Below are 21,453 nucleotides of genomic sequence, written 5' to 3' on the forward strand. Positions count from 1 at the left end.
TCTAAATAACCCTCCGTGCTTTATTTCGCATTAGTACGTTCGGTATTAGAATAGGTATGGAGCTATTGTCTGAGCTCCATACACCATAAACGTTGATGAAGTGCAGAACAGGTTTCTGAATATTATGCTGGCTGCTGTTAAAATAAATTTCAATAACCCCACGATTATCAATCTATAAACGGTTTTCTGTGTCTCAATTCACTTGCGTCTAGACTTCAAAGTTCGAACTCGTGGTTATCGCTTTATAACGCGATTATTAAATGAACAAATAAATGCAACTCGCTTGTTAGAGAGACTCACAATCCCGTTTCCCAGCAGCACTCGATCCCAGGGAACTTAACATACCAACAAGTAGGTTTAACTTTGCCACTAATGCACCTCTCCTGAGAATGATGTGCATAATATACAATTCAAAATAAATACTTTCTGACCGTTCGTACCTTGGATATTTATATATTTATATTTTGTTATTACATTTATATCATTCTTATAAATTCCTTTAATATTAATCTAGTTTATATATTATGTTGTGTTATGTAATGTACTAATGTTACGTTTTCTTGTTGTCCTCTATCTTGTAGAAGCCAATTGACGTTAATACATTTAAATTAAATAAATAACGAAATTATTAATGGGAAGTTAACGATAGTTTTATTTGGACATATGTTTTAGATATTATTTTTGTGAGACTTAAGGTGAGCCTTCTTATCATTGCAGCCACCCTTATCGCTTTACAGTGGTGTACAATTGTTTTGGTTAAAATGTTTTATTTACTACCACCATAGTGGCGTAGTATTACAAATCTATTAACTAATAATTTCGGACCTTTGTCTCCGGGAAAAGAAAAAAATAAGAAATAGGTACAAATGAAATCAGAAACGTAAAAAAAAAATAACTGTTTTCGTATGTTAATTTTTCAAAACAAATTATGTATTTTTATAATAATATGTGGGTATGCATTCTGCATCAGATATGTGTATATATGCATTTTTCCGTAAAATTTAGATCATGGCTGTCATTGTGTGACACATATTTGCTATGAAAACTATCAAAATTGCATATAATTATATTTACTATATAATAAGTATATTAAGTATATATAATTTTGTATTATAATGACACTAATGAACTAAAAAGTACATTTAAATACTACATGTGTAGCAATTGCGAACCATCATTAGGGAACATTTGTCATTATTATGGGATTTCCGTTACTTATATTATTATTATTATATCATATTCGATAGAAACAATAAATTGGAGAGTGCTGACAATGCATTGTTTATTATGTATTTGATATTTTCATAAGCATAATAGTTGTGCTCTTCTATTCTTAAAAACTTATCGTTTTATCATCAACTATTTTTCTCTTCTCTCCGTGACAACAGCGATGAGAGTGATGGCGGCAGCACAGTACATTTTAAGTTCCGGTTTAGTCTCGCGAGGAGGGGGCGCGTGGAGAAATAATCCTTTTTTTTCTCATATACGATTCCGGTATTCGACGAATAACGACGGGAGTGCTCGCGCCTTATACGCCATTATTATATTGGATGCATACTACTCCAAGTATTATTATATAATACATAATATTATAAATGTACTTAAAAAAATAAATAATAGCTCCATCATAAACGAATCGGGTCGAAGGCGTTTTAAAGGAAAGTCGATTTGTCAAAATCTATAGGCGTACTACGCGTATATCGATGTGTGTATAAAGATCATTTAATAATTACAACGAGCTCGGCTATGTCTATTTCTTGTTTGTTTTTGTCTGCAGCAATAACTTTGACTAAATTATATTTTTCCTCTGATCATTTTGGTTGCTATTTGTTCACCCGTAAAATGTGCGGTGTTTTTGTACCTAAATAATAATATGATCGAAAAACTTGTTCAGCTGAGTGAAAACCAGTAACGTATAATTGAAGTTCAATCAAGGGGGGGCCGGAGGGCTATTTAAATACTATACTATTTTATTACCAATATAGGTTATAAACATGACTAAAATATCACAAAAAAGAAAAACAAATTTCAAGTGAGGCATCCAAGATCTAAACCATCGCCACCCCACCCCTACACCACTAAAAAAATTATATAATTTAATATATTTCACAGGGACACGATGGATCTACCTAATCTAAATATCAGGTATATAGATCTGACCAGAGATTAGTCGATAACATGATAGTTTTTATCGACCAAACTATCGATGATAATTTAAATTATCATCATTTATTAATAAGTTTTAAGGTATACTTTTGTATGACTATTATGATACATAATGTATTCATATACAATACCTAGCATTATATTATAATTTAAAGATTTGATTACGTGATTATGTGGAACTTTGAATTGAAAATTTAAAATCGAAATATCTCATGAGAAGTTATTAATATTGTAAGATTTTATATGATTATCATTTAAAAATTCTAAACAAATATTATGCGGACTGTGAAAAACTAAACATTTTAAATTGCATAGACCTATTTCATTTCCTATACAATCCTCTGATCTGAATTAAATGTTGAGTATACCTAATGTAAATATAAGAGTACCTAGCCAGAGTAAATACAATATAATAGGTATAAACTAATGAATGCATTGGTGATTTTTCAAATTGTCCATAATTCTAAAAAAATTGGAAAATTGAACTTTTTTTTTGTTTGTCACCTTAATTATTTAACGCTTTTCCACTAAACTACTACTCTATACTTATTTAGTAGTGTAAGAGAAGGTTGTTAAAATTAATATATCAACCGAAATTACTTCACAAAAAAACTCAGTTCTTCTAATCGTAGATTTTATCGGATTTTGATAGGTAACTATTTTTTTATTTTTTTTTTTTGCTTACTTTAGGCTGCATTTAACTTCGATTATGTATTTTATTTCAAATAATAGTATAAAATAAATACATTTTCATATTTTTAAAAACATCTTACAACTTTACAATGTTTGAGATTAAAATATTTAAAAATGAAGACAATGTGGCCTATAAAATATTACTCCCGATTGTAGAAAAAAATTGTCAAATTTGTTTGATTTTATAGGGTAGGATAATTATTATTGTTGTAGACTGTATTATTGTGGACAGATAGGTACCTCATTAATATTATAGACATCTTTTGAATTCAAATTATTCTACATTAATTTAAAATCAAACATTCATATATACAACCATAAGAGCGTATATTCGATATATATTTAACTTTTATAAAGTGATCGCACACTTTAAAAAAAATGAAATCCTAATTTCTTATCAGCGTTTATAATTCCTTCTTAAATGCACTGCAGGGGTTAAAAAGTTTCAAAATATCATTTACATTGTGGTTTACATACTTAAATACCGCCGCACAATGTTTGTGACAGGTAGACAAGCTTATTAATTGCATTATCATATGGATGATTTATGGATATATTAGAAGTGTTAAATATAGTAATTATTAATATAATAATATATTATACTATATTGTTTTGTCAAATATTGTTTCATGCATTTGGTATAAAAACTGTATACTCCGCATATTGACTACATGTTATGCAATATATATTATAATATAATAGTATATTATGGTCATGCAGCGTGGCACACATTGCACTGCATGCAGTTCAAAACTATTGTGGTTGATGGGCGTGTGAGCATTAATGAGCAGTTATAATATATAATATGTAAGATGAATAACGTACAATGTACTTACATTTCATTTTCTCTAACTCGAATATTTATAATAAGTTATAAAATACGCACAGTTAACTCTTAATTTTCTATACGCAGGGAAGTAGATCAATACAACCCATACAGAAAAATGAACGAATATAAAAACTGCAGCTGTTGGTACAGCGCGGTGTATTGCATATTGTATATTTGTATTTCCTCAAATATTTGTTCAACATAGATACCATAGGTACCTACATTATTAAAGAAATACAAATTATACTACATATTTAAAATTTGTAAATAGGTAATAAAATTTAATAAAATAACTCTAATTATTAATTTTAATAATCGTCAATATTTTTATTTCAACAATAAATAATAATTACAAATGAGATGATGGTGGGCTGGATAGGAGGAGGGCGAAGGAATTAATTGAAGCACTGGCACGTGGCAACTGTAATTAAAACTGTTCTTTAAGTGTCCCTAGCGATACACGTATAGTAATTTTTTATGTTTGTCTTTTAATTCTTAAAATAAAAAAAAATTTAATTTAATAAAAAATGTTTTGGATAAATTCAAAATAGCCCATTTGTGAATCTGATTTTAAGAACAATTTTGATGGTAAGAAGATTTATCTAAATTAGTGTTTCTTAAACTGTGTTCCGCGTAGATCATTTCAGGATTCCGCGAAGCTTATAAGTAATTTTTTTTAAATGTTCAAGAAAATTACTTTAAAATATCCATTATGGAAAAAATTCTTGTATATTAAATAATAATGTAAGTAATATGAAATAATCTATTAGCTAACTCTATATTCGATAATCTATACTTCTATACTTAATACTATAATTTATTTGCAAATAATTTTAAAAAAAGTAGGGGTTCCACGATAAAAGTGGACATCAAAAAGGGTTCCACAGATAAAAAAGTTTATAAACGCCGATCTAGATCTCAAGTGGTTTATTTTTTAGAATTTTTTTTAAATTCGATATTTTTTGGTTAAATTAATTTGAAATGTACCTTATAACTTTTTGAAAAATATGAGTTTTCAGATTTCGCTGATATGAGTATATTTCTTAAATTATTTACTTATCATAAAATATTAACAATTTTTGTCATACGTTGAATTAGCATATTACTTTTTTTTTTGGTCAGGTCTATCTGTTACACTCTATATAGTTGAGTTCAATCCTACTCGGACTCTGTGTTCACCATAATTATAATTTATAACTTTTACAGTGAACTATATTCAACTCATAGGTAACGTGGTACCTACTGACGTTTTGGTACCTATATATAATATTGAATATACGGAACACGACACGTCACGGTGTAGTAGAAATCCAATTAAATATAATGGTTTACGTTATTTGTGAACTGATGACCGTAATATTTTCAGTTGGTCAGTCATAACTTTGATCGTTTTCTCCAAGTCCGTTCGACTCTCAACGGTTCTCGATCAAAAAGTTTTCTGGTCAATTCGTTCTTCAAGAATATTATGTGCTGCAGTGCGAAAACATATCGATAAACGAATCTTGTTTATGCTTTTTACTTATCTATAGGTAATATATTTATAATTTCTGTCATTTTTGGTTCGATAAAAAGCGTTGCTTGATTACTATTACGAGTCGAGCGAGAGAGGTGCGATGGTAAAACCAAAATCAATCGCTTATAGCCTAGCTATTGGAATATCATCATATGACTATATTGTATTCATAGGGTCGTGTCTTTCCATCGTATTTTTAGTATTTATTGCGATGTTACACATAATAATGTGGTATGTAATATACTAATATAACATATAAGTTATATACGATTTAAATAATACTTTAATTAAACATTCACCTGATTGTTGAATCTTTAAATGACCTATAAAAAAAATTGTATTATTTTAAGAAATGTGCTAGACTTTTAAGCGCACAAAAATTCTTTCGAATACATCTTATTGGTCGCTAAACTTAATAACGTAAAGTACGTAGTCGGTATTATAGGTTATTACTTATTATGCACTATAACGTGCAAGGATTTCGATTTCGGTGGTTACTAGTTATATTTCGCAATTAAATTTTGTTTTATAACGTAATGCTTTAAAAATATTAATAAATTATACGAACGTGACGAATGTCGCGAACAATGTGCATACACGCACTGCATAGGTCACCACCGTTTATCTCGTTATATTATATTTTGTAGAGGCAATCGTAATCTCGGCTGGCAGTTGCACGTGACGTATATAAATAACGAAAATAGCCGCCATTTTGTTGTCGACTGTGAATATTTAGGTTTTATTTTGCACGTGCGATTTTTATTATTTTTACTGTTCTTATACATCGTTGCGCGAACGCACACGCAGCACTTATCACGCCATTTGCTCAGACGCGGTTTGGCCGTATACCGGCTAAGTATTATATTCTAAGTTTATAGATACGTATAGATAATATGTATAATATTATACAGGGGAAACAACATTTTCTTCGAAATTAACTACCTACAACCTACGGTGTTGTCATTATTGTTATTATCTTATTATCAAGTTAATATTTTATTGCCATAATATCTAGCAGTCAGTTGTACCTGTATAGAAGAATAACTAATAAGTAATTTAACTTTTAGGTAGGTACCTACTTCTAGAAAAACATGGCCTTCAAATTTTCTGTCAAATTTTTTTTATAAAAATTATAACTCAAGCAGATCACAAATGTGACCGTTTCAATAAATAAATAATATTATAATTATTATAAAAACTGAGCCAAAACTACATATTATAGGTACGAAGTTATAATAGGTAGGTACATTTTTTAATATTTTAATGTTTATATATATTTATAGGTATATTTATATATTTTTGTAAGTGCCAGAATTAACCTATAAGTATTTTTTATTTTGAGGTTAACTACATATTATATATACTGAACATTTTATAGTGTAATTTTTTATATTTTGTTTTTCGTTTCATTTGCCAACCTGCACATTGTTTACGTTTAACCGTGAAATGTATATTTTTTCTAAATCTCCATTATAAAAATCATGAAATATAAATCATATATACATATATGTAGGTTTAATATCTACTATAATATATTAAATAGCCAGATACACGATAATATACTTGAATTATACAGGACTGATGGGTTTATACACGAAGTGGCTTTTATATACTTGTATCAATTTTACACGCTACATCATCGTTGAGTTTCCGAATATATACTTTTAACGCCAATATTTTAAAACCTGAGTGGAACAAAAATATATACATTAGATAAAAGTCCAAGTTTAAAACATACAGCAGCTAATATTACTTACTTATGAAAATATAATTATGTCCATAATAATAGTCTCAATGTGCATATTATAATATAGACCTCTGACTTATCACTTCTCCGTGTTGAACAAAATACTCATGTTGTTCATAGGATAAAAAAATAAATAAATAAATAAATGGAAAACAATTATTGTAATATTATGTAAGGTACGAAATCATGCAGATCCACCGGTATAGTAATTATTACTAATATGATGGTATGGTATAAGATATTAGATCAATGTTATAGTACCTGATATTTTAATTTAAATAAATATTAGTATCATGCAGTATTTTTCTAACTATAAATCACAAGCACCGTAAGTCAAAAGCGTTTCAAAGCAGCATATATTATCTGCAAATCGTTAAAAGAAAGTTGAATCAATCAAAAAACCACCTAATAACTTTATGTCTATATTATGATGATGAAAAGTTTTCACGGATCTCCAGAGGTTTTATTAGTATAGTTCTTATAATTCGGTTATATGCTAGCCTTTAGGTACTTTGTACACATAATTGCAGTGCGGTATATTGTGTGTCCTGTCTGAACGACAATATTGTGAGTATTGTCCATCGGTAAGCCATTGCATAATATAACAATATTATATACGAGTGCGATGCTTGCTAGTGTCAGTGGACCGTCGTAAAAAAATCCGCCAGAGACGCTGCACGTAAAAATAATAAAAATAATAATAACAACGAAAATACATAATTATTGAATAGGTTATTATAATTCCACTGAGCATAAAATCCATCAAACTTCCACTATATATATATATATATATATATATATATATATATATATATATATACGTATTATATGTGCTGTCGTTTACGACGATTCGAATTAACAACACTATACGGATATACTGGATCGTAGCTGGCTGGATGGCTTGACTATTAGGTATATAATATTGTTATATACATGGTAGATTATTATATGGATATAATATTATATATTGCTGTATAATATTTGCTATATGTAAAGGACATAGGTGCTCTGGTAATCATATTTTTATGGCCTCGAGCATGATGCACTCGGGCCCTCAGACAGTATAGATATATATGTATACCCGCGTAGCCACAGAGACTTAAACGACACCTCTCCAATAATCTAAAACTATAATATAACATCGTTGCTTATAGTTATATTATTGATGATAATAATAATAATAATAATAATAATAATGATAATAATAGAAGCAGAGATATTATTGTATATTATTATTTTACTCGTAATATTGTTATTATGTGTTGTACATTTAATAGCGGACGATAAAAAATACTAAAAACTAGTCCGTTCAACGACGAGCTATTAAAATATCGTTTAACTGCGTGGTAACCGAAACACTCGTACTTTATATTATAATATAATATAAAGTAGAATAATATTATTAATGCTGAACCACACAGTGGAAACGATTAACGATTGTAACGCACTTGAACGGATAATATAGAAAATACGAGAATATACCTATGAGCATCATTGCTTGTATAGTAGGTATTTAGTAAATATATATTTTGTGACACTATATATATGAAACTAAAATGAGATTATAATCCAGGCATTAAATAGATCTATCTAAAATTTTAGTTTATATTTTATAGGTGAAATACAAAAATGGGTATACCTCCCTGAAAAAGGGTACACTTTATCACTCATTATCTGTAAATATCTTTCAATTCTGTTTGTGGGACATTAAACTAGACCGCAGTGTTTTTCAGTTTTTTTACTGTGAATTTGAATTCAATTTAATAAGTAGGCGATCCCCAAGTTGAGAAACATTGAACTAGACTAATCAATCATAAATAGATTTTTATTACATATATACCTCTAATTTAGCCAATTTTAAGTATTAACAGAAGTTGATTCGTCAAAATGTCTTGAAAAAAAATCGATAAATCGAAAAATTATATGCTTAAAATAGGGGTTGCCATTAAAAAATAATTAAGTTTGGTTGCGCATGCACAAAATACATGAGTTGAAAAAGGTTTAATTCGTAGGAATTTATAATCGATTGGTCTAGTGTAAATAGAATATTGAAAGTTATTTACAGTGTAATGGATGATAAATATTGTACCCTGTTTTTAGGAGACTATAACGGTATATATGAGTTCATGTGACAGTTAGAACTTGAGAGGATTCCGGTCCTTATTTTGCAATATTGCATGTTTCATCAAAAACAAAAATTATAGTAATTATTTTATTAATGTATATTGTAATTGAATAACTCAAATACATAGATAATAAACAAATGTTAAAGGTAATTTACGATTCGTAGGAACTAACATATTATGTGAGATGTGACATATATGTACCTATTTTTTTAATGAGGTCAATAAAGAAAACTAGAAAATACTTTTGTGAACCCTGCAATATAGTGTAACTATATAATATAGATACTTACATTATACATTGATTCGTTTGGTGTTTTTAATGTCTGAAATACATATAATAATGAATCTGCTTCAGACTCGTTATTATATTTTAGAATTCTCACGCTTCCCGTCTGTATACACTATACCTATACACATTCGGTGGTCACCACCATCACTATACAATAACGATCTAAAACATAGTAGCAAGCGAGTATGCGCATATTTTATACGTAGGTATATTATATTTATATATTTACACTGCCGTATTATATAATATTGAACTTATATATAATAAACTGCAGAAAAAAAACAAAAAATGACGACGATGCCGACGCATGTTTAATAATATATAGGGCGGCATATAGTGGGATATACATATAATGCGTGTATCGTAAGGCATACTTTATATATATATTTAGGTATAGTCGGTCGAATTTTACGACTACCCCTGAGGGCAAATAATATGTTATTATTATTATTATTATTATTATAAAAATCCGATGCGGCGCGCGGTATCATATGACACGCACCACTGTTGCTGCTCCGGCAAAAACACATGGCCGACAGATTTTTGGGACATTTTTATATATACATTATACATATTATATACTGTGCACCCGGTGAAACTGTTGTGTGGCGTGCGTGCATGCGCGTTTGTATAATAATATTGAAGTGCAAAATACGCACCCAGACAGCAGACCGATATATATATATATATATATATATATTAATAAACATATTCGGGAACCCTCCTTCCATATATTATTATATATGTATAATTAACTTCTGTCTAGAAACGGGCGATATAAAATCACGGACATGTGTGTGCCTTTTTGGTGGTGAATTATATACAGAGCGATTTCATAGTGTAATTTGCTTCTTTAGAGAATTCACAAAATGAAAAATAATATAATGGTATATAAATTACTCTGGTAGGTATAGGTATTCTATAGACTGCAACGCCACATGCATTTTATAATATTATGTAAAACGCATCTGCGATATCTCAATTAGTTCATTAATTCGAGTAATTACGTCTGTCCTATAAAAGTCCGTTTTGAAACCTGATATTTTGAATTTTTCGATACGTCAGACTCTCTTGAGACTTTTATTTCTTTCATAAATCAATTCCTGTATAATATCGTCCATTTTTATCTCCAAAGTAAAGAACTATAGAATCCAATATAATAATAATATATATTATTTATATGGAATATGCCAACAGGATAGGTATCTATAATAGAACACAATCATTGTGTGTATTGCTTTTATGAGATTTCCGATGGCGTAGTCTGTGGTTTTTTTTAAGCTGATCGGATTATAATATTATAATAGTGTTAGATATAGTACGATGTACTCACGCACTTGTAATAATTCGTAAAGGTGTGAAATCCATTAAACCCTTGCAGAGGATGTTTAATGGTAAAGGGAAACAAAATGTTTAAACGGCGCTGTTTGAAGACAAAGCGCTAACTCGGGATTGAATTGATTTAGGTGGCACCGAAATCGTCGCGATGTTTCAAATACGAATAAGTCCTAACCTCTCCAAGAGCGCTCTGTATACACACATGACGCGCACCACTGCAGTGCACAATATTATAATATTATGTACGTGTGTTTAATATCTAATGTATATATATTATATATATATATACAAACCGGGAACATGTTTTGATACCCTCATTAGCCAAAGGGGCTCTGTTGTTTCCGGCCCACGTCATATTCGCGTATCCATGGGTTTTTAATTATCCTGGAAAATAAGAATATATATTAATATGTAACGAGTTTGCAGTGTGAAGCGGAGGTTGCAGGCGTATAATATGGTATATGAGAAAAGGGAAGAAAAAAGCGACTCAGCTGGTATATAAAATTTCCGCAACCCATTAACATTCCTTTTGATAAATAACGTATGATTTTGTTTTAATGACGTCTCGATTGTTGTGTAGACACGTAGTCTAGCCGAGTATAATACACACAGCCGTCTGCTATAACTCGTTCCAGTCGTTAATATGAAATTATTATATTTCATATGACCCGATGTATTATTATGTTTAGGTACATGCATTTTAGATTATGCGATACGTGCTCACTAACCAATAACGATCGATTGTGCTCATGCATTTTAATCGAATCTTTATTGTATATCGTATACTTTACGCAGTCCTATATATAATATTATTGACCGTTGTAGATAAACGATTTTAATCTGCACGTGTATATTTGTGTGAACCCGGTTCCAGGTTTAAACCATACGAGAGTCGAGCTTAAGACATACGTCCCGGTATATCATTATATGAATAGTAAAATTATTCAAAGTTTATAGTCTATTACAGAATTACATGATGGGGATAATGTTGCAAGTTTCTTTTCACTACGCATTATAACAGATCATATACACAGATACGAACCGATATTACCGCGAAGAAGGTTCCACATAAAATCATAATAAGGACTATTATTCCACCATGCGACTGCCTTCTGTGGTGAAAAATTATTCGCATATGGATTCTATATGGTCCTATACTAGGCCTATAAAACAAGATTTGCATCTCACATCATGTTCGATTCATGAAAACGTACTTACCACTTGACATGTGTCACGTCTGTCATGTGTCTTAAGATTTTTTGTTCTTTTTATCGATCTTAAGCATATTATAGCCAACTAGGGAATTTTTAAGGGGCTGAGGAATACATATATGTACAGTGTGTTTCACTCAAATGGTAACACAAAATATTTCTGTTCAGTGACCTTGGATTGCATTGGGATTTTTTCGAGGAGCTAGGGAATACTAAAATACACATTTTGTGATCATGTTCGAATTTTTAATTATGTTATTGTGCTCATAAATGGGCGATGTGGGGTGAGGATTCCTTACTAAAACTGGGATGATCACCCATCCGGGAACTATCAACGGCGATCAACGCTTGACCTCAGAACACGCGTTGGTATATACCAGGTCCTTATTTTTATCACTATCAAATAATAATATGTTCATAATTATTATAACATCTGTTATAATTAGGTACATATTATTTGTTATGATAATATGACGCTCTATAAAAAGTAGATAACTATTTAAATGTAGTCTTACTAAATGTTAATATTAAATTTGAGCGTTTTATAATAATGTTTTTGTGATGTGTAATATGGCAATATGTATTGTTTGTTCTTAACATTTATTTCTTTTTAGAAATTGTCACTTTTTTTAATATGTAGAATAATGGCCATACTTAACCTAACCACGGGTTTCATCCCGTAAACCGAACGGGTGTAATAACAATCACACTACGGCATACATAGGTACTTACTTATTATATGATTTCACGCGGGAAACTCTGCCCGCCCGTCCGGCCACCCGCGGACCTCACTTCACTGTACAAATGCGCCGCGTACGAGATCAATCACGCCACACACGCGGCTATATTTACACGTACATATTATAATATTATTATTATTATATCACATATATATATCGTATATTATACGATCGTAATACCAACACTGCGGTATAAGGGCGGTGATGGTACATCAAAGAGCCACCTCCAACAATTGTAAATATTGATAGACTGCAGGAAACGCACACACTCGCGGCGTGTATTATACACACGGTAATATTATATTATTGTATATATATATTTATAGGTACGATGTGTGTACAGGTATTTTTATATTGTGGTCGCGTGAAGGTGTAGTGTACCTCGTCGTGTATACCGACGCACCGTGTGCGCGCGTGTGTGTTTTTATGCAAGTCGGATGATGATGATGATGTGACGTCCTAAGTGAGACCGGTGCAGCGTTGTGTTGTTTTCATTGTATAATGTGTGTGTGTGTATGTGTGTGTGTGGTATTAATAATAATGAATTCAAACGGGCTGAAAAACGACTCGCGCCTCCCCGATAATAGTTCGCGGCCGAGTACGGGTGGGGGTGCATACGGGGGGTCTGAGGATGTCGGTTTGGAGGCATAATATTATAGGTACGTATGTTATCGCCGTGGCGGTCAGCGGAGACGGCGGCGGCGGTGGCGTGCGCGACAAACAACAATACTTGGCTTAATGACCCGGCCTAGCCCTCCGAGCCCGGCATTCGAAACAATCACGTACGATTTTTTATAATAACACCGGCCAGTATTATTTACGTACGTAAATACAATATTATTATATGTATATTGTATACATACACACACACACACCGACAACGCGGTTATAATATTATTATTATAATATGACGCTACGGTTCCCAGAAGTCGTGTGTGTGTGTGTGTGTGTCACTATAGTGCCATATATACCTACATATAATAATAATATTATACGGACGAGCCTTCGTCGTAAACGCCTTTTCCTACGGAACGGAACACATATTTATAAAATAATAATATAGACCATATTTTATTATTATATACCTACCAGGTAGTATTGCAATAGCAATTTTTATTTATTTGTTTATTTATTTTTATTTTTTGGTATAAAATATACGTTTCGATCGTCATCGCGTGACCGAATCGTCTCTCGTTTGCTTGTCACGTCTTGCGCATCACACTCATTGTCAGGAGAAAATTGCGTCGTTTTCTTTTTTAGGCGTTGCGTACATCGATCTCGCTTCGACTGATTAACTGCAGCGACGGTTATCGACATCCCCGAATATGTTTTTTTGAGGGCTGCCGGGTCGGAAAGTGGTTTTAGTCGTCCAATCGAAATAATTAATTTGATTTCACTCGGCGTTCGGTATGATGTTTGCAGGTCATTTTATATTTTATTTTAGTACCGTACGACTCGTTGGTAAAATAATTAAAATGATAATAAATATGTATATAATACACTTAGCTACCATATAATATATATATATAATATATAAAAAATGTTATATTATATTATTATATAAAGCGTATTTCACGGTAGTTAAAAATTTGATTGACATTCGCTTTCGTGTTTTGCACTTGCACTAAATAATTATACATGTGTAATGTAATTATCTTACATTAATCAACTTATCTAATTTTAGGTACTATTTATACGTTACAGCATATATCATGTATGTATTATATTTATATTTAGTACATCGCGATTGCAGTGCTGCCACGCTTAAAAGTATATTATGCATATAAATATAATATACGACGTTAAACATACGTAATCAATTAATATAGTTTTTTTATAATTACTACATCAAGGTCGTGAGTTTTTGTCAGAATACTGAGTTGGGTAGGAAAAACATCGTTTCGTAAAAGTTAGATATTAACCTATCGTATTCATGTACGACACAACAATAATAATAATAATAACAATATGTGTATTTATAAAAAGGTTTTTTTTTTTATACGACTGCGGCAATTCTTTATCTTTATAATATTCATTACATATATTTCTTTTTTTATCGTTCGCCTTTAGATGTAAAGATATTTAGTTATTTTATGCTTTTTTTTTTATTTTACGGTGGTCTACTGGATTTTTCGCGATTTGGACGATTTTGCGTGCATTCGTGTATACTAACCAGGTACATAATAATGTAAACTATAGCATGAACATAGACTGTATATACTCTGTTAGGTACGGTGTGGCTTATAGAGGGCGGAATCACGAGCAAACGAATAATATAAATTATATAATGAAACGAGTCAAATTTTTTATTACAATATTCCTACCGTACGCACATCGCGTAGGTAAACTATACATAATAATAAATGTAGCCCGTAATTATAAGTCGTAAAAAGAACCACGCGGCTGACTGGAAACGGCCCGAGGGGACTTCACTTCGCCATTTCAGATCCTCCGCACGATTTCTGTATTTATTTTTATTTTTTATTTTTCGTATAACTTATAGGTACGAGTATTATACATCGAACAGTATATACCTATACGTAATAAAATGCATCATTATATTATATTATTATGTGTGTGTGCGCCGTGGCAGTAGGACGTATTCTTTACTTCGTTACATTATTATTGGGCTGCACATTCGACGCCATATTGTATAGACTTTACATTATACTCGTATATTAAATTAAATTAATTTATTATTTAATACGCGCGCGCGCACCTACCTATATATTGTATATAGTATAATATGATGGGTTTGAAGTTACGTTTTTTAATCAGAAAGTTATTATTTTTTCTTTGAACGAATGGGAACAACTATAGCTACGAGTGAAACTCGTTTATTGTAGTCGAGTACGTTTTTTTTTTAAAAAGATAAAGAAATTATATTCATACAGAAATGCTTTGTTATATATTCATTTATTCGTTTCGACAACGATCGATAGGTTGGATTTATACGATAAAACGACTGAACGTGGCGCCATCGTAACGGCTTCTTTAGATCATTTTTTTCATATTATTGCGTTTATGATGATGCGCAAAGTTTAGGTATTTGGTAATGTCAACTTATATTATAAATTATAATATAATCCTAGTTCGAAAAATTTGATTTACTCTTTCAATGGCAGGTTAGGTTATCCGTGACTTAAATGCAAATGACGGGGCCAATTTTAATGATATTTTTTTTTAATTATTGTTGATAACAGAACTTTGGCAATATAGGTCATTGGGTTTACAAATAATTTAATTGATTACGATATATATAATATTGTGTACTTATTCAAAACATTGACTTTAAATTTTGGTTTAAATATTGATAGACTGTGATAAACTGCTGGATGATGTTAGTTATGGCTTGGGAATGATTTTTGAGAATTTTGGCTAGGTACTGATTCGGGCAGGCTTTTACATGTTTTTATGTTGTGATATATTTGGCATTCAGCGAGAATGTGGTTGATGGGGTTTTTTTAATTATATTATACCATTTGCTAGTTACCTAAAGCATGATACAACATGTCTACAACTCATAAAGTCACAACACTCATAACTAGGGCTCGGATTTCAATGCATTTGCATATTTTTTTTGGGATATCTTACGCGATGCTTTCCAAGCTACAAATATGTTTCAAGTACTTCGCGATCTAACCACAATAATTTGTAGGGGCATTTTTTTGCATTTTTAGCGGATTTCAACATTTTTAGTGCATTTTTTGACGGTTTTAATGCATTTTTTAATTTTTTAGTACATTTTTGACTTTTTTGTCGTATTATGACTAAAAAAATTGACCTCATTGAAATATAAGTACTACATAGTAATATAGTACTACGTAATAAAAATTATTTTCATTTTGAACTATTTGAACTAATTTAACATCAGGTTTTCCGGTTTTTACAGCCTTTATGTCACACCATCCAATTAGCCAATATTATTGCACACAACTAAAATTTTATCGGATTATTTTCTTATCGAGCAATAATATTATATCGGTGGTGTGCGTTTAATAAATAATGCATTTTTTAAAACGTCATTTTTTTGATATTTTTAGGGCATTTAAATCCGAGCCCTACTCATAACCAAATAGTATAATTATTATTTAGCATGTTATACCTATCTACGTACATAATATATTACAATTTACGTTTACGTTTTACTGTCGTGCAATACAATAACATATAATTTGAAAAAATTATATTGTGTTTAACATTTTTTTTATAGATCGTGTTAAATTAGTTTAAAAACAATATTGCCGAAGTTATTATGGTTATCGTTTTGTCTGTATTATTTATAAATTATAAATATATTACGGTTTACTTTTATTATATAAATTTTGTATAGGAACTCCAATTAGTCGTCTACCCATCATGGCAAAACGCGTTTTGGATTTGTACACTCTGTATAAGTTGGTCGTCCAAAGAGGAGGCATTGTCGCGGTCATCACCAAGAAATTGTGGCAGGAGATCATCAGAGGCCTAGGACTACCTCCTTCTATAACGAGTGCTGCATTCACATTACGCACACAGTAAGTACATACCTATACTACTATGTAATATAATTTAAGCATTTAAAATCATTACCACATTTAATCGCGAACAAAATAATCCATATTAAATACGTTCAAGACAACATATAAATATATTTAAGTAGGTGAAATATAAACGCTATATATACGAATAGTAATATATATTGAACTTTCGTTACTTTCTAAACATTTTTAAGTCAAGTAATACAATAATTATATTTTTAATAGGCTTAATATTATTTTAAGTGTTACTGAAAATATGCATAAAATATAATGATATAGTTAATAAGATACAAGTGTATATATTATATAATATATACTTATACTTATATTTATATTATACCTATGTATTTAATTTTAGATTTATTATATTTATTACTGAAATTTTCTTCAATTTTTATCTGAAGATAGAGCATATATACAGCAATAACATTTGAAAGTCAAATCAATATTGACCACCATATAGACAATTTAAGCTGCGTATTATAATTAAACTTGCTTATAAAAAATTGTCCGAACTCCTCAGTCCCTTGTATAGTCTCATTATATACATAAATTCATCATTATTTTACGCACTTACATTTACTGCAAACACCTGCCAGGCAGATTCATTTTTGATTTGTGAATTTATAAACACGAGAATAAAATGTTCGGGAAAAGCATTTTTAGAATTATTCCGTCTAAATATTCTCCGACATCAACAATAGTGTTCGCAGATGATAATAATTGCCGCAGCTAACATTGTCCACGTTTATAGTTTAGTGGTTCATATCCCTATTATTATGTATTGACGTGGAAATAATATATATAAAAAAAATGTACAGATACGTCAAATACTTATACGCATATGAGTCTCGAATGAACCAATTCAGTACGTTGGACGAGCTGAATATGGCGATAGCGGGTAACCGGCGCGAAGGCCGGCGAAACAAGTCGCTCATGTATTCGGACATGCCGCCGCCACCAACCGGACATCCGCACCACCATCCCCACAGCCATCACCAACAAGTACACGGTGGCCACTCGCATTCAATGATGGGTGGAGGTGCCCCGTCACAGCCGTCGTCGCAACAACAACAACAACAACAACAACAGCAGCAGCAGCAGCAACAGCAGCAGCAGCAGTCGCCGTCATCCCATCACCATCACCACTACGCCAACGTGCTGGCCGCCGAGGATCGGTTTCGGCATCTTGCCGCCGCCATCATCGACAACCACCATCACGCTGCCGCCGCTGCAGCCGTCGCGGCGGCCGGCGTAGGCGTCGACCATCCCTGTAGGCTGAGGATGCAATCGTGCAGTCCACCGCAGCATCAGCAACAACAATTGAAATTGCAACCGGAATGCAAGACTTCCGCGGTCGCGTTGCACCAAACGCCCCGATCGCCGGCCGCCGCCGGACTTCCACCACCGCCACCCATGCCACCGTCATCAATGTTCAACGGCCACCAGCCACCATCATACCAACACCTCCATCAACAGCAGCAACAGCAACATCAGTCCAACGCCGTCCAGTCCACCAACGAGCAGACAAACAAACAAAGAGGTTAGTACCGCATATATTGTTTAATATTAAACAATAATTATCTATTGAATTCAATACGTCGACGAGTATAGACAAAAGGTAAAACCCTTTAAAAAGATCATGCTTCTATTAATAAAATATTTTTTTATAAACTAATAATATCGGTTCTCCAAGCTTCTTTTTTCTTTCTAATATATTAATATACTCAAATTTGTATTTATTTAATATAAAAAGTTTGATAATTATTAAATTCTATTTTCGAATGAGGAAATCATTTTTACTTAATTATTCGATGAGTACAGAAATTAGTGTATACAACTCAACATTATAGTTCATGAAATTTCAAGTTGAAAAAAATAAAAACTTCTATGATAATATTTTAATGATAGTGATTAAAGGCAATAAAATAGCAGGTGGATTATATACCATAGATTTCTCACGGCTCTTTATCTTTAGATAATTTTGTGTAGTACATTATATTCTCAAACATCACAATTCTTTTGTCGGTAACAAATAATTATCACTTGCCACATGTTTTGTCAATAGGTACACAATTGGTGATGAACTGATGACTATTAAAAAAAAAAATGTTTTTTTCTTTGTTTAGACACTTAGATTTCACTATATAGGTGTATTTTATGTATCTATATAACTGTTATCTCTTTAAGTTATACATAATATTATAAATTGCTTAGTCGTTATTGAGTGGTTTTTGTGTACAAATATATTTTTTTTTATAAACGCACCGTATATTAATAAATAACGACTGTATAATATTATAATCGAATTCCGACGTGAATGCCATAAACTAATTTATATCACACAGATTTGTGTTGTGACATACCGATTTCAATAATTTAAGCTGTCGTGGCGTAATATTGGGAATCGATATATTTCAATATTTGGTACATAATTCAAAAATACTGAACGATTATTATACTGTATGTATACTATATACCTATATAATACACAATGTATGACCTATAGGCTATAGTTGATTATTATTAAACATATAATTTTCTATTTACTATCATGGATATAATACCTAATATAATTACGTCACAATATGATCTTCTCGTTATGTTACTTGTTACTATATATACACTCGATAATAATACACATAATTGCTCATTACATTATGTTTTTTATTCAATTCGTAATTAAATAACGTACAATTTAGTATTGTCGGTGGTCACACACCACAGTTCGACAATAATAAAATTAGAATATTTGTTGTTCAATATATCATTCAAACAAGTATGGTATATGATAATTGATACTATACGTATACTAGATCTGCAAGGGTTGATGGTATTACAGATCTGACCTAATTAGTTTTTATTTAAGTCCCACTTGGCTCAAAATTTTTTTCTCCAAATATAGACCCATTGTGTCAATTTAATTTCCAATAATAAAATATGCAGGTACGACGTACTATTAAAATACAAATGTTTTTTTTTATACTATACATCATTTAAAACCTATACCGGCTATATCCTAATATTTATAATAATAATTTTTGAGAAATCCTAGTGAACTTGGTGGCTGATAAATTCCGTCAACATTTCATACTTGCATCACGCTATATAAGTAGAAATCCACGATCAACGACACCTACACCTACAACACCTCTTATTACAAATACCATGACACTAAAAAATAATATCAAACAAATTCTAATATTTTAATAATTATTATTATTGTTTTTTTTTTATCTAAATTACATATAACAATAATGAATAAATAGAGCATTTTTACTTAAAGATGATTTGCTTTGAGACACTTAACACAGATTTGGAGTTATCTAGGTATCTATATTTTATTTACGCGTAGCATAACTCTGATACATTAATAATATTTTTTTCTGCGTAAAACATGGTTTACTGCAGTGTGGAATTTGTCATTTATTTTTCGTCTTTGTTGTTATAAATTTACATTCACGTCTCGCTACCGCCAGACGCGTGTTGAGGTATGTAAAAATAAGAAAATCAAAATAAACCAATGTACTAATTCTGTGGAAATGCTATGTCACAGCGTGGCGTGGCCGCGGGAAATCATATTATATTATTATAGTTTTCTGGCCGTCGCCCCCGACGGTGTTTGACAGCCGACAGGTCTTCCGAAGAGATGTGCAGCTCTGTTATGACAAACTGTGGGTAGATGATAATGACATATAAACTTTATACCTTTATAACAATAACCAGTATCTAAAAATGGGTTGTGTCGTAACTTTTCATTGTGAACATTGTCGATAGTTATAAATTATAATAATTTTACTCTGGAACGCACGTCTATATAATAATCTAAGCTCGTAAATTAAGATAATTATATTGTAATAGTATTAAACAATGATATAATTTTTATACAAAATTGTATAACTTTAAATTAAAATAACATTAGATTTGATAAAATGTAATGTTCATCATTCGGTTCAATATAAATTACTAAAAGTATCACTAAAATCTTTTTAATACGCATGATGATGTGTAAGCTGCAGTAAGTATATTTTCTTCTAAAATAAAAGTAAAAAATCATGAGTTATTAATATTAATATTTATATGAGAAAAAGTTAATTCTACTGTTTAGTTAGTAACGTTCTACGTTTCTAATGCTTATTAAAACAACGACATTAACAACTTATATTTTGAAATTACAGAAAAATGTTCTACAAAACAGCAAACAATTTATCATTTAAATTATTATCTATACATTTTGTTATTGTATTACCATGTTTAATAATAGCAAAACGAATTTTTATT

General features: G+C 30.9%; 1 protein-coding gene across 2 annotated transcripts in view; it reads left to right on the forward strand.

The window, feature by feature from the left end:
* The window catches only part of LOC107165049 (uncharacterized), a 93,139-nt gene that overhangs the window by 53,994 nt on the left and 17,692 nt on the right, over positions 1–21,453 (forward strand). For both annotated transcript variants that reach the window (XM_089219593.1, XM_089219594.1), the window contains exons 5-6: positions 16,986–17,169; positions 17,994–18,715. In XM_089219593.1, the coding sequence (XP_089075719.1) occupies positions 16,986–17,169; positions 17,994–18,715 (906 nt within the window). The remainder of the gene's footprint in view (positions 1–16,985; positions 17,170–17,993; positions 18,716–21,453) is intronic.

The sequence above is a fragment of the Diuraphis noxia genome, unplaced genomic scaffold (assembly GCF_037042655.1).
Source record: "Diuraphis noxia isolate RWA-SAM2 unplaced genomic scaffold, SU_Dnox_SAM2 contig0002, whole genome shotgun sequence".
Taxonomy (NCBI): Eukaryota; Metazoa; Arthropoda; class Insecta; order Hemiptera; family Aphididae; genus Diuraphis; species Diuraphis noxia.